Source organism: Schistocerca cancellata, chromosome 9 (genome assembly GCF_023864275.1).
Source record: "Schistocerca cancellata isolate TAMUIC-IGC-003103 chromosome 9, iqSchCanc2.1, whole genome shotgun sequence".
In the NCBI taxonomy this organism is placed as follows: domain Eukaryota; kingdom Metazoa; phylum Arthropoda; class Insecta; order Orthoptera; family Acrididae; genus Schistocerca; species Schistocerca cancellata.
Window position 1 is genome coordinate 143,196,614 of NC_064634.1, and position 15,295 is coordinate 143,211,908.

Here is a 15,295-nt window from a genome sequence, read left to right on the forward strand (position 1 = left end):
ATTTCTGTATGGTATGAAGATAAGTCAGCCTGTTCAGGTAATCCAAGGTGCCACTGCAAAATGAGCCATTCATGTAAAGTTGTTGCTGATTGATTTTATTTTTGTTTTCATTTTTATGTAATATTTCCCTTTAAATTAGAACCAGTCTGTATCTGTGTGTGGTCTGTAGAAGTCTAACTAATTTTTGATGACCAGTTGACCTTATGAAGATAACATACAGAAACTAACCGGCACCTACAAATTATACGAATCAGTTCTTATGTTCAACTGAGCTTTTGGGTAACTTCTGTTGTTAAATTTTAAATTTATTATCTAAGATTTTATGTATGCTTAACTATATCATTGTCCTTTCTCAATTTCTGTCTATATTTTGCAGTCAAAAATTTCAAAATAAATTTTCATATCCTTGTTGTTGTTGTTGTTGTTGTGGTCTTCAGTCCTGAGACTGGTTTGATGCAGCTCTCCATGCTACTCTATCCTGTGCAAGCCTCTTCAGCTCCCAGTACCTATTGCAACGTACATCCCTCTGAATCTGCTTAGTGTATTCATCTCTTGGTCTCCCTCCACGATTTTTACCCTCCACACTGCCCTCCAATACTAAATTGGTGATCCCTTGATGTCTCAGAATATGTCCTACCAATCGATCCCTTCTTCTAGTCAGTGTGTGCCAAAAACTCCTCTTCTCCCCAATTCTGTTCAATACCTCATCATTAGTTATGTGATCTACCCATCTAATCTTCAGCATACTTCTGTAACACCACATTTTGAAAGCTTCTATTCTCTTCTTGTCCAAACTATTTATCGTCCATGTTTCACTTCCATACATGGCTACACCCCATACAAATACTTTGAGAAATGACTTCCTGACACTTAAATCTTTACTCGATGTTAACAAATTTCTCTTCTTCAGAAACGCTTTCCTTGCCATTGCCAGTCTACATTTTATATCCTCTCTACTTCGACCATCATCAGTTATTTTGCTCCCCAATTAGCAAAACTCCTTTACTACTTTAAGTGTCTCATTTCCTAATCTAATTCCCTCAGCATCACCCGACTTAATTTGACTACATTCCATTATTCTTGTTTTGCTTTTGTTGATGTTCATCTTATATCCTCCTTTCAAGACACTGTCCATTCCGTTCAACTGCTCTTCCAAGTCCTTTGCTGTCTCTGACAGAATTACAATGTCGTCGGCGAACCTCTAAGTTTTTTATTTCTTCTCCTTGGATTTTAATAGCTACTCCAAATTTTTCTTTTGGTTCCTTTACTGCTTGCTCAATATACAGATTGAATAACATGGGGGAGAGGCTACAACCTTGTCTCACTCCCTTCCCAACCACTGCTTCCCTTTCATGTCCCTCGACTCTTATAACTGCCATCTGGTTTCTGTACAAATTGTAAATAGCCTTTCGCTCCCTGTATTTTACCCCTGCAACATTCAGAATTTGAAAGAGAGTAATCCAGTCAACATTGTCAAAAGCTTTCTCTAAGTCTACAAATGCTAGAAATGTAGGTTTGCCTTTCCTTAATCTAGCTTCTAAGATAAGTCGTAGGGTCAGTATTGCCTCACGTGTTCCAATATTTCTACGGAATCCAAACTGATCTTCCTCGATGTTGGCTTCTACTAGTTTTTCCATTCGTCTGTAAAGAATTCACATTAGTATTTTGCAGCTGTGACTTATTAAACTGATAGTTCGGTAATTTTCACATCTGTCAACACCTGCTTTCTTTGGGATTGGAATTATTATATTCTTCTTGAAGTCTGAGGGTATTTCACTTGTCTCATACATCTTGCTCACCAGATGGTAGAGTTTTGTCAGGACTGTCTCTCCCAAGGCTGCCAGTTGTTCCAATGGATAATTGCCTACTCCTGCGGCCTTGTTTTGACTTAGATCTTTCAATGCTCTGTCAAACTCTTCACGCAATATCATATCTCCCATTTCATCTTCATCTACATCCTCTTCCATTTCCATAACATTGTCCTCAAGTACATCGCCCTTGTATAGACCCTCTATATACTCCTTCCACCTTTCTGCTTTCCCTTCTTTGCTTAGAACTGGGTTTCCATCTGAGCTCTTGATATTCATACAAGTGGCTCTCTTTTCTCCAAAGGTCTCTTTAATTTTCCTGTAGGCAGTATCTATCTTACCCCTAGTGATATGCGCTTCTACATCCTTACATTTGTCCTCTAGCCATCCCTGCTTAGCCATTTTGCACTTCTCATTTTTGACACGTTTGTATTCCATCCTTAGGATGGTTTAATGTGTCCACCAATTGAGGGGGTCAGCACAACAGTGGTCTAAGCCACTTTGTAAGAAATAAAGAAACAGAAGGTCAAAGTTATACAATTGCGGTGTTTCTTGGAATTTGTAAATCCCACTTTTTTGATAGTGGTGTACTCCATGATGATTGGTTAACTTAACCACAATGTTATAAAGTCTTTTGTGAATTAGTTTTAGAAATGGTGCAGTTTTTATGAGGCACCTGAAACTCGTTTTCTTGGTTAGACCAATGTTGCACTGGCATTTTTTTATACATGAGTAAGAAGGAAAAATGCTATTTGAATAAATGTAATCTAATTAATCATATGTTCATCCTAATAGTTCCTTTACAAGTTTTAATATGAATTTAAAGTAACAACACATTACACAAAGTGGTTCTGTCAGTAAAATATGAAGATTATAAACTTATCATTACAAGCAAGAGCTTTCTTTTTCAGTATACTTTTTCAGTATGCGTTTTGCAAGATTACACAGTAGGCCTACTATACATAATCAGGAATATCAAAAATGTCTTCACTGTCATACTCCACAGTATGTTGTATATATTCATCTTCCTCAGTTCTATTTTGAGATACCAGACTATTGTAAAATAAATGGTGAATGGGTGGAACATATTTCAAAAGATTGTTTAAGTTACTTTGGGTTTATTGGCCTTGGGTTGGAATATTTTGGTACTAGCTGAACACGTTGTAGTTCAAGGGTGTGTTTATTCTTTCTCTTTTCTCCTTTAATGATATTCACATATGCATCTTGCTCTATACCATCTGAATAACAATACCTGACACAATATTTCCATCGTTGTTCAACAGAGACTTTCAGCATTGAAATGCGACTGAAAGCAACAGGTTCTTTATCCTCAGTAAATTTATGATTAGTTATTTTATCAGTTGAAGGCTTTGAACTTACGAAGTCAACCTGTTGCATTTCAGTTACATGAAATTTTCTTTTACCCATCCCAGTATTTTTTATAAGATATACCCACCCAGCAGGTGTATACACATATTTTTACTATCTCTTTTTCTTCTCTATGAGTCCAAAGTCCCTATTATAGGGTAGGCAGCTATGACCTGATACTAGATACTTGTGAACTATTTCCTTAACATATTGTTTGTGAATACGTTGCAACCAAAAACATACTAAGGATATATTCTTATTTTGAACAAAACAGTTATCAGAATACACGATTAATTTATCAATATTTTGAATACGTTGAAAGTATATTTAATTAAACATGATATTATTTCATCAACACCCCGTCATGCAATTTGTTCTGGCCATACATACATGTGCACATCATCTGAAGAACAATCATGCACACAAAAGTTATAAGTCCACAACTGTCTCTTGTAGAAAACTTCACTAGTGTGTAGATGGGGAGTAGGCAGAGCTTGTTGTAAATCTAATGCTATCACTTTCACAGAACTGTGGTTTTAGAATAAGCTTTATCAGTCTTTAGATTAGTATATGCCTGTTGCACTTTTAATTGATGCAAATCTAACTCTTTTTGTGCGTTAGCTTTTTCCACATCTTCCTCCGCATGTAAAAGTTTTATGCGCAATGAATCACACACCTTGCATGTTTCAGTAGATGGTGAGGAAAAAGAAAGGTTGAATTTTGTATTAAAAATATCCCTGTAAATATACTCACTAACAATATCTTCAGGATTATGTTCCTGCTTCATCCAAGTAACATAAAGTTTATACATCATAGCTGCATTGAGACCTTCAGGTAAATATTTTCTGTTTGGCGCAGAAGCTCTTGAATAATGAATTTCACGCAATGGAAAACTATTAATATGATTTGCAACTAAATTGGGCTGATGATCACTAGTTTTATTGGGTCTATTTCCATATCTTCCGTGACCATCTTCTTTTGGTGTTCCCTCAGTTTCTGTGAAACTGCCCTCGAAAGTCTACCATTACTGATTCCAATCAAAGATATGAATGCCTGTTTGCAAACTCTTTTATCACTACCATCTAACGAAATATAATAATGAGGAGTGTGTTGTCCCCTGCTGTCATTTCCACTTGCACCATATCTTTTCTTCACTAGGTTTACTTCCACACACCCACTAGTATGCGCATTTTGTAGACTAAAGTCACATACTGTTTCACGTTGTTCTTCACTGAAACATGTGTAACACTTATGTTGACAACCACACAGTGGGCCTTATTTACTTTTGTGGACTTTCTTGCCTGTTCTTCCTATATATTCTTCTCCTGCATTTCTTTCCCTCTTCTTTATATTCCTGTTCCAGGAATGTATACACCTTGCCCTTTTCCATTGTTTCTTCGTTATTTTCATTGCTTGAGACATCACTCTCTAACTGAATGTCAGCCATACTTGATGTTATTACATGTGATCCAGATACTGACCTCTCATTGGCTGTTTGAGGTTGTACCAATGTTGCACACAAACAAAACGGAAGTTTGTTCGAGGGAAGAAATTAGTGGCTTCTAAATAATATGTAAAAGGTGATATTGATGTGTGCCACATGATAGAAAGGTAGTTCACCTCACTAGACAACAGATGGCACCAATGAGTCGTATGAATAAAACAGAGAATATACTTTATACTCAGATGTTCGGAGAAAGTTCTCTGGTTGGCATGAATAAAGAGAGTCTGAGAATATACTTCATCTGAGTATGTTCTCAGTGTGGGTTGAAGGGTGGGGGAAGTTGCTCAAAGCAAAGAATATTCTCCGATTTCGTATGAACAAAGCCAAAGAAGTTTCTCACAAGCGGAGAACATTCTCTGTTTTTGTGAGTGAGCTCCGTAGCATACTTCGAGCTGAGTGAGTTGTGTTGTGATTAAGCATTACCGAGTGTTTTTAGTGAAAATGGCGGAATTTATGTTTCTTGAAAGGCAAAAAAAGATATATGTAGTACGCAGGAACACAGAAGAAAGGAACTGTAGAAGTTTGTATAGATTTAACAGTCAAAACATTAATTGGCTGGCGAATCACTTTCTTCCGGAAAATCACAAAAGAAGAGGAGGTGCCCTTTCCAGTGAATGCAAAATGAAAATATTTTTGCGCTATTTAGCGAATCCAGGCTTTCAGATAGGTGTAGGAGAAGATTTGGGAGTACACCAGACTACAGTATCACTAACATTTTCGTATGTTCTGCAACAGGTCAACAGGAAAGCACCGTTGTGGATCAGATTTCCGAGAAATATTAACGAAATAAAAACAGCGAAAGTTAAATGGCAATCGAGATACAAGTTTCCATGTGCGGTAGGGGCCCTAGACTGCACTCACATACCTATAATGAAACCTTCTTCACATGGAGACAAATACGTTAATCGAAAGGGCTTTCCATCTATAAACTTGCAGGTGACGTGTGACAACAGGGAAATGTTTACAAGTGTTGATGTTTCATGGCCAGGGTCTGTACATGACGCTAGGATATGGAGAAACTCCTATGTGTATCGTATATTGCGTGAGAACCAGTGCAATGCCCTAATTTTAGGAGACAAAGGATATGGCATTGCACCATGGTTAATGACACCGTTTCAAAATCCTGAAACACCTGATGAGAGGGCATACAACAGACTTCACTCTAAGGAAAGGGTGATAATCGAACGGTGCTTTGGACTGGTGAAAAGGCGTTTCCCAATTCTGCAAAATAAAATAAGGCTTGCCCAAACAAAAATCCCCAGTGTCATAATAGCCTGTTTTGTTTTGCACAACATAGCAAAACATGTAGGGGATGAGGATTTTGAGGCACCTAGTGATGACGACAACAATCTTCCAGTACTGGGAGAAGAGGAAGCAGCAAACATACGTGTACGAGGAACAAATAGAAGATGGGAAATTGTAAATGTAATATGACAGCTGTAATGTATGGGAGTCTGTCCAAACATTGAATAATTTAAACCCAATTTGTATATTTTTTGTAATTACAATAATTATTCCCTCATGAAAATAAAGCACAGTGCTCTGATGTTACATAATAAAATGCTGTTTAGTGGTGTGTTGTTTTTTTTTTTTTCATCGATTTTACACTCAACAAAAATTGTTTAACTTGTAACTATTCAAACTGGAACAGAATTTTCAGATACTACTGTAAATAGCTTTGGACACAACAGGTTAACATGAACTGCTGGAACCTTAATGTAATTTCTGAACTGTATCTTTAGCAGATTGATGGCACAAGTTTTTATTTTACTTTACCAAAAATGTTCCAAGGATGTGGTGAAGGTATTTGCCAGGTGGTACAGTGAATAAGTGCACAACTGTCTAACCTGCAGCATTTAAAATAGAAACAAGTTACTCTTTTTTTCTTTACTGTACCAAAAATTAGTGGTGAAGGTATTTGCCAGATGCTATAGTAAATAATTGCACAACTGTCTTACCTGCAGCATTTAAAATACAAACAAGTTACTCTTTTTTGCTTTACTGTATCAAAAATTAGTGGTGAAGGTATTTGGCAGATTCTACAGTAATTAACTGCACAACTGTCTAACCTGCAGCATTTAAAATACAAACAAGTTACTCTTTTTGCTTTACATTACCAGAAATTGTTTAAAGGATGTGGTGAAGATATTTGCCAGGTGCTACAGTAAATAAGTGCATAACTGTCTAACCTGCAGCATTTAAAATACAAACAAGTTACTCTTTTTGCTTTACTTTACCAGAAATTCTTTCAAGGATGTGGTGAAGATACTTGCTAGGTGCTACAGTAAATAAGAGCACAACTGTCTTACCTGCAGCATTTAAAATAGAAACAACTTACTTTTTTTGCTTTACTGTACCAAAAATTAGTGGTGAAGATATTTGCCAGATGCTACAGTAAAACAAGTTACTCTTTTTGCTTTGCTTTACTTTACCAGAAATTGTTTCAGTGATGTGGTGAAGATTCTGGCCAGACACAACAATATAAGTGCATAAACTTTTTTAACATTTCAAATTGGACTATATTACTCTTATTGTTTCATTGAAAAGAAATTTGTACTGAATAATTTTTGTAAGAGGATATGGAATTTGGTAAATGAGGAATGTAAATGAACAATCACTTAAAAATTATGTTTTTATTAATAAAATTCGGTATGTAAATAAGACACTACACAATTTGTTTTATTGTTTATCTTCATCACGCATCAATTTCTGCTGCTTTCGTTTCAATATGTCCAATTGGTACAATAGCACCAGCCTTTGCAGCTCTGAAGTAGACAAATTAAGTGTCTCATCTGTTTCCATACTTAATCTCAGATGTTTACGCACTCTCTCATGCCCTGAAGCAGGCGATTGAGAAGGTATGACGACTTCGGGGCCCACGAGATCAATATGGTCGGCTGCAACGATTAGTGGTAGCTGCAAAATTGATTCTTGTTCATACAATGTGAAGTCTGTGTCAGCTGCCTCCGAATTCCATGGTGAAGTGATGACAGAGGTGGAACCACCACCTGCTGCGCAAGCTCCTAATAAAAATTTAAAAAAATGTAATAGTAGTGTGTCAGGATTCAGTTTCTAGTTAGTAAATATACCAAACAGGTTTACGCAGAAATGTGGGAGGGGTTCGTCCAATTTCATGCATAGTACACTGTGATACTTTTACTGAAAAGTGGTGATATAGTAGACGAAATTTACCAAACATTGTTTCATTTTCACATGTTAAAAACAGTATTTTTCTGAATCACAATTTCAAAGCATTAAGCTTGTAAAAAAAAAAATAGGAAAGTATGGGTCTTACCAGGAACTCTGTGGATAGTTGGGTTGCAGTCATCTCCGTCCAAAAACTTCAAAAATGGCTGCACCCAAATTTTCAGGGAAATCTTAATGTTTCCCGTCTTATTAACATCCGTCTTGGCCTTGATATGGGATTTCATGTTGTGCAGTTTCTTCATTATCTGCTCGTCCGTAATTTCTTTCCCGAAACTAACCATATAACGGTTTTGTATTTCTTTAATACAGTCCGCCTTCTCTCTCCTTGCGGCCGGAGTTTGCGATTTACTGATGATTGCGGGGTAATCTTTAATAATGTTGACAAAGGCTAATTCTGAGTCTTCCATTTTGTCACAGAAATAACTTGAGAAAAACTTTCGGTATCACAAAACACACGCAAACGAAACAAACTGAGAACCAAAGATGTTGGATTTTAATCTCCTTGCTGAGAACTTACTCAGTAAGGAGGGGAGGTAGAGAGAAAGTACTCCAGGGTCAGAGATTATGCTTCCTAGTTTTTATTCATACGAAACTGAGAACTTTCTTTGAGAATGTTCTTTTGCTCTGAGTATCAACTCTGGAGAATGTTCTCATTTTTGTTCATACAGCATAGATCACTTTTGCATCGACCCCCTCAATTGCTTAAATATACACTTCATTATAACATCATTACGAAGTTCTTTTTTTGTTTCTCCTCATTTAGAGGATATGAAAATATGTCAACTGATTTTGTAGTAATTTGTAAGATTGTATTTATTTATTTTTGTGCTCTGTATTGGTTGATTGCAGCCAGCTCCACTTTTTACTAAGATAGAAACAGCACAGATAGAGAAACTGAAGAAACAGTTCTCTGGCCGGCAACGATCTCCCCCAGCGGAGAAACCAGTGCCAGTGCTATCTGGAGAAGATATCGTAGCCCATCTTGAAGCTGCCATTGCAAAGCAGGTAGAAATTTAATAACAGATAAAATATTAAAAATATTTCCACATATGAAAATTTAATTTTTTTAAAATCTGAAATGATTTAAAGTTTCAGTTTTATTTTATACCTGAAAAACTTTCTGACAGTCCTTCAGTTAAAGAAGAATTAAGTTTAAATATAATTTTCTTTTATAAAGAATCACAGATTATGTATTCAGTTGCCATATGTTTTTAAATATATGTTTAAAATGTTTATCTCACACCTTACGGAAGTTATACACTTAAATTATAGAAAACAATCTCCCCCCTACTGAATAATGCACTCAAAGTTCTTATCGGAAACTCTTTATTGCTTCTTGTGTTTGAAGGATGTTGCAGCAAATTTTTCTTGTTTGTAATACACCATAGCTCATAAAATGCAGCAATTTGTTGCAGAGGACATATGCACATAATTAACACTTTTTTTTCTGTGTGAACTGGATATTCATCTGAATATATTACTAAACACTTCAAACTACTTTGGTGGCGCACACTGAATACTAACTTCTTAAGTCATAGAGTACTTGGTGCAGGACACATTAGGTTTTGGATAATAATCTGATTAATTTTATTTTGTTATCTACTTTTTGTAAGCAGTGATGCATCACAGGTGTCATTGGTTTTCTAGTAACGTTTGAAGAAATTACTTGAGAAACTCAATATTTTCAGTGCCTCACATAGATGGACACACAGTTTCTCATCACATTAGGTTAGAAGACATTGAGAACAAAGTGCGATTGGACAGGGATGGGGAAAGAAATTTGCCTTGCGCTATTTAGATAAACCATTTTGTTATTTTCTTGAATTTTATATGTGGTGTCTGTTCTTGCTAAGCTGGAGACCTGAGTTCAAATCCTGGTCTGATACAAAATTTTCAGGTTCCCCCCTTGATTTAAATCAGTGCCCACTGGCAGCCAGTGTCATTAATTGCTTTGTATCTTAATTCATAGTGACTGCAGGATGAAAATAATGTCTATTCTTTTCAACCAGCCAAGAGAAAGAGAGAGAGAGAGAGAGAGAGAGAGAGAGAGAGAGAATTTGGGTTTGTGGAAGGCTCGCTAGGGGCTAGGGTAGTCCATGCAGTTGCGATGATCACTGTGTCTGGATGGTGCAGTGGTTAGGGCATCTGCCTAGTAAGTGGAAGACTTGTTTTCAAATCCTGGTGTGGCACAGATTTTTAACTTTCCTGGTTGATTTTAATCAATGCTGACTGGCAGCTAATGTCATTAGTTCCTTTGTGTTTTGCATGAATTGGTTCTGGGAAATGATGGAAACTCTGAACCTGAATGGCTAAAGGATTACTTGAGTCCTGCTTCTCTTACCGTGAGCCCAGTGCCTTAACCACAGCTCTGCCATGCTTAGACTTCTTATCAATATTTAGTCTGTAAAATGCATAAACATACTGTTAACTCTTTGACTGCTGTGGACGAGTTAACTCATCATGCTTTGCCACTCTCCAGGTACTGAGCTTTTGTTTAAATATGGCACCTGGCTTTTCCTTTAAGTGCTACTGACATGTTTATGCATCTTGTTTTGTCAGTGTCTCTCTGCTGCAGATGAGTTACTTCCATATCTTTGTGAATAAAAAAGTTTTGAGCATTTATCATACAACCTATGTGCCTCTTTTCATGTAGTGATTTGCAAAAATCCTCATTTTGATATCTTGAACCCTTTACAAATTATGATGATGAAATGAGTTATCATTCTGTTCCCAATTTTAAATAAAATTTCATTGTCTTATCTACATCTAATTCACAGCGATATACAAGCTAACATTAACCATACACAAAGTTAAAGAAGTGCATTTTTACCTCTGCAAACTCTAAAATTTCATGCATCATTTTATATAATTTTGTGCAGCACAGAAATGATGAATAACAAAAAGAAATTAACTTCTTTATACACCAAAGCCATCAGGCTGTGAGCCGGATGTTCCTTTTTTTTATTTATTTTTTTTTATCTTTATTTTTTTGTAATTGGATGGTAAGTATTTCACAGTGGCTGGAATGCCATCTTCAGCACAGGTAGCAGCATTTGAGGAGTAGTACAGTGACAACAAAGCTGCACTCAGCACAAAATGTAGAGAACACATCTGTAGCAGTGAAAGGATTAAGAACAGATGTGAAAAATTTGTTCGTAGTGGAAGCAGAACGTTTGTTGGAGTTTGGTACAAAACTTACAGGTAGAAGGCAGATATTTTATGAAGTTCACTGGTTTGTGGAACTGATGTACATGTAAAGTCAGTTCATACTAAGGAGAGGAGTGTCAGAGGGCTGTGTGTTGCAGTGTTCCACTGGTTCTTGACCTTGATATTGGGTGGTGAAGTAAAGCCAGATCTAGATCTACACAGATACTTTGCAAACCACCGTATGGTGCATGGCGGAGGGTACCCTGTACCACTACTAGTCATTTCCTTTCCTGTTCCTCTCACTAATAGAGCGAAGGAAAAATAACTGTCTGTATGCCTCCATATGAGCCCTAATTTCTCATATCTTATTTTCATGGTCCTTATGTGCAATATTTGTAGGCAGTAGAAGAACCATTCAGCAGTCAGCTTCAAATGCCAATTCTCTAAATTTTCTCAGCAGTGTCCCTTGAAAAGAATGTCAGCTTACCACCAGAGATTCTTATTTGAGATCCCAAAGCATCTCTCTCTAACATTAACATGTTTTTCAAATCTACTGGTAACAAATCTAGCAGCCCGCCTCTGAATTGCTTTGATGCCTTTCTTCAGTCAAACCTGTTACAGAACCCAGGCAATTAAGCAGTTTTCAAGAGTAAGTCGCACCAGCATCCTATATGCAGCCGCCTTTGCAGGTGAACCACTGTTTCCTAAACTTCTCCCGAGAAACTGAAGTTGACCATTCATCTTCCCTACTACAGTTCTCACATGCTCATTCCATCTCATACCGCTTTGCAACATTATGCCCAGATATTTAAATGATTTGACTGTGTCAAGTAGGGCACTAATAGTACTGTATCTGGACATTACAGGTTTGTTCTTCCTATTCATCTGCATTAACTTATATTCTTCCGTATTTAGGGCTAGCTGCCATTCATCACACCAACTGGAAATTTTGTCGACGTCATCTTATATCTTCATACAGTCAATCAATTTTGACACCTTACCATATACCGGGCGTCCTCAGCAAACAACCGCCGATTGCATCTCACCCTGTCCACCAAATCATTTATGTATAAAAAGAACAACAGTAGTCCTACCACACTACCCTGGGGTACTCCTGGCGATAATGTTGTCTCTGGTGAACACTCGTCATCGAGGACAGCATACTGGTTTCCATTGCTTTAGAAGTCTTCAAGACACTCACGTCTGTGAACTTATTCCCTATGCTTGTACCTTCATTAACAGCTTGCAGTGGGGCACCATATCAAATGCTTTCGAGAAATCTAGAAACAGGGAATCTTCTTCTTGCCCTTCATCCATAGTTCGTAGTATATCATGTGAGAAAAGGGCAAGCTGAGTTTCGCATGAGCAAGTCACTTGGCATTTGTGGTGGGCAAGAGATTCGTGATAAATGCAAGCTAGGTAAGGGGCCAATGCCTTAGAGTACTCTTTCTAAAATCAAACTGGGATTCCATCTGGACCTAGTGACTTATTTTCTTTTCAACTTGTTCAGTTGTTTCTCTACTGGCAACATACTGTTGCAGAGCATGCTGTACAACATGACAATGTGACCTTGGTGCCTGTTTCACCACATATGCAAGGTATACTTATTACTGTGTTGCCCGTATGGGAGTCTGTCCGATGGTCAAATGTGGTATGTTTGTACTCTTCTCCTGTGTGAACGATTACTTCAACTTCCATACCAGACTGGCCAACAGGGGACTGAATGGAAGCCTTAGACCGACTTAGCAATTTTACATAAGACCAGAATTTCCTTGGATTCTCTGCCAGATCTTTTGCTAAGGCTTGACTGTGGTATTTGCTGTGTGCTTCCTCTGGCCTGTTTTAAAGTGACAGTTTGTGTCTTTGTTGTGTGAGTGGCTTTGATTGGTTTCGCAGTGTGGCATAGTGTTTGTATTGTTAGGGTTGAAATGAAGGAAGTAAGTGAAACCTGATTCCAGTAATAGCTTGATCTTTGCGGAAAACACTAAAAAAGCAAATGGGACTGATGAGCTTAACATCCCTACCTGATGGACCATCAGCAGTAGAGTCACATGTCCTCACTGCATGAGGCCTTGTGGAGAGGTTTGAAATCTTATCCAGGACATTGCTGCAAACTATGGTGTTCAGGAACTTTATGCTACCACCTCTCCTCTTCTTGCCAACCAATTACTAGTCAAAAGCCCAGAATGTTTCATAATTTTGTGTGTCATCCTTGTGCAGAGGACGCGCTGATCATCTCAATAATGTTCCAACTGTAAAACGTTGTGCCAAAGTGCGTAGGTCATATGTAAGTAACAAAAAGGTGTACAGCGTGCGATTAATAAGTAATTATTGTCAAGAAATAATGTTGTTCTTACAGAGAAAAAAAGGTTTAAAAGGGTGCTGTATTTGAATGACTAAAGGAGATTTAAAATGGAGGCAAAGAAAATTTTAAAGATTGAAGGGGAGGGCAGTAGGAATAGATTAGAAGAAAACATAAAAATAACAAATACAGTATAATGCTACACTAAAACAGTGCAATACAATAAAAACAACTATAAATCAGCAGCAAGGTGCAAGGAAGATGAGTTATGTCAAGGAAGTTCAGTAATAAAAAATGGAAGAGAAAGATTACAGAAAGAGTATGTGATAGAATATACTGTGTGTTCATTGGCAAATGGTTGCATAGTTGGAAAAAATGAAATGCAAATAGTGAAAAATATGTTCATTTATCTATTAAGTGACCAATACTTCTCTGTGCCAGGGTAATGTAGTAAGAGAAATGAAGGCCAGAGGTGCTCCAAAAGAAGAATGGCAGCCACATGTGGCAGTTCTTTTAGACCTTAAGAAACAATTGGAGGCAGCCCATGCAGTTGCAGTCAGTAGAGTACAGCAAGCACAAGCAGCGGCGGCAGCAGCTGCGGCGGCTACCAGTGTCTCTCCTCCTCAAGTAAATGGTGCTGTTGCTTCTCCAGAGGAGATTGCTAGATTGGAGGCAGAAGTTAATAAACAGGTAAGATGTGCATTTTAATTATCTTTAAACTGTGCTGGAGAATTAAAGAGTTAGTGTTTTGCTTTATCTTTGTCTCGTATGCAACAGTAAGGGCCAAATTAGCTTATATGACTAAAAGCTAATGCTTTTGTTGTTTGACTGTTATTTGGTTCTTTCTGGCTATACTACTGCACTTCCAGCTTTGACTCTTTCTTCAGTTTTCTGTAGTAACTGTGTGCCCAATCATTCTAATGGAGTGCAGATAATGAGCAGAAGAGAGATTTTAGTGCGTAGTTTCTGACAACCAAATATTTCAGGTTTCAGTATTTCTCATACAATTTTATTTCAGTGAGCCCTTCTCCTATGGTCCCTCTTTGAACAATTGGTAAATGGGCATTCTTCCTGTGTTTGAAATAAAATTTGCATTATGGTATTTACATCACAGTCATGTGCTCCATGTAATTACACGATAGACCATGACAAAAAGTTGATGATAAAAACTGAGGATGGTGACACGTAATTGCCATATTGCTTCCAAATTCATTCTGATTGACTGCTGTGCCATTACCTGTACTTACTATTTCTAATTTTACTGTCCTATATGATAATGTCATTTACAGCTGCTGTACTTGTGTAACTCTGAGTCGTATTATTGATTTGCTCACAAAAATAAAATTTTTTAGTAAGATGAAAATTCAGAACATCACCAGTTTAAGTTAACCTAATGAAACTGCATACGTTGAAAAAAAAATTTCACTCTCAAATAAGTAACAGTGGATTCTTAATTTCTTTGCTGATATCGACACCATTTTCATTTTACTGTAATGGAAATATTGTTCCAAACTTATTAATCTAGTCATACTTTTGCTTATTCTTGTGTAGCAAATTAATATTAGATGGTGTCTTTATTATTATTCAAAAGTGTGTGCCTACAGTTGCACTCTGCTACCTCATCACATAAGAAGCGAGAGTTCTCACAAAAGTAGGGTATTTCTCGTAGTATATTACTGCAAAAGTGTTTTTACCTAGTACAATGTCCTTAAGCCGTAACAGGCTTTGTTGAAATCCATCAACTCAGTGGCAGTATGTGAGCATTTTACAGCACTCTTGTTTTTGCACTCTACTGGAAGGAGCTCCTGGGCAGCCTAATATAAAATCACATGCAAAAATGTTTTGAAAAGTGGAAGACATGAGTGCTTATGTGACCAGACTCAAATTGTGAACTAAAAAGGTGGCCATCACTAACTGAACATATTTTGCAACAAAATACCTCATACATAACAATTTTGG

The 15,295-nt window shown here is 37.1% G+C and overlaps 1 protein-coding gene and 1 non-coding gene across 3 annotated transcripts in view; one reads left to right on the top strand and one right to left on the bottom strand.

Annotated features, from left to right (window-relative positions):
* LOC126100599 (methionine--tRNA ligase, cytoplasmic) overlaps window positions 1–15,295 on the top strand; it is a 107,404-nt gene that overhangs the window by 88,864 nt on the left and 3,245 nt on the right. For both annotated transcript variants that reach the window (XM_049911226.1, XM_049911227.1), the window contains exons 16-17: window positions 8,737–8,892; window positions 13,778–14,026. In XM_049911226.1, coding sequence (XP_049767183.1) covers window positions 8,737–8,892; window positions 13,778–14,026 — 405 coding nt within the window. The remainder of the gene's footprint in view (window positions 1–8,736; window positions 8,893–13,777; window positions 14,027–15,295) is intronic.
* On the bottom strand, window positions 13,210–13,313 carry LOC126102814 (U6 spliceosomal RNA). Its single transcript, XR_007523079.1, has one exon. It is a non-coding gene; the product is annotated as a U6 spliceosomal RNA (small nuclear RNA).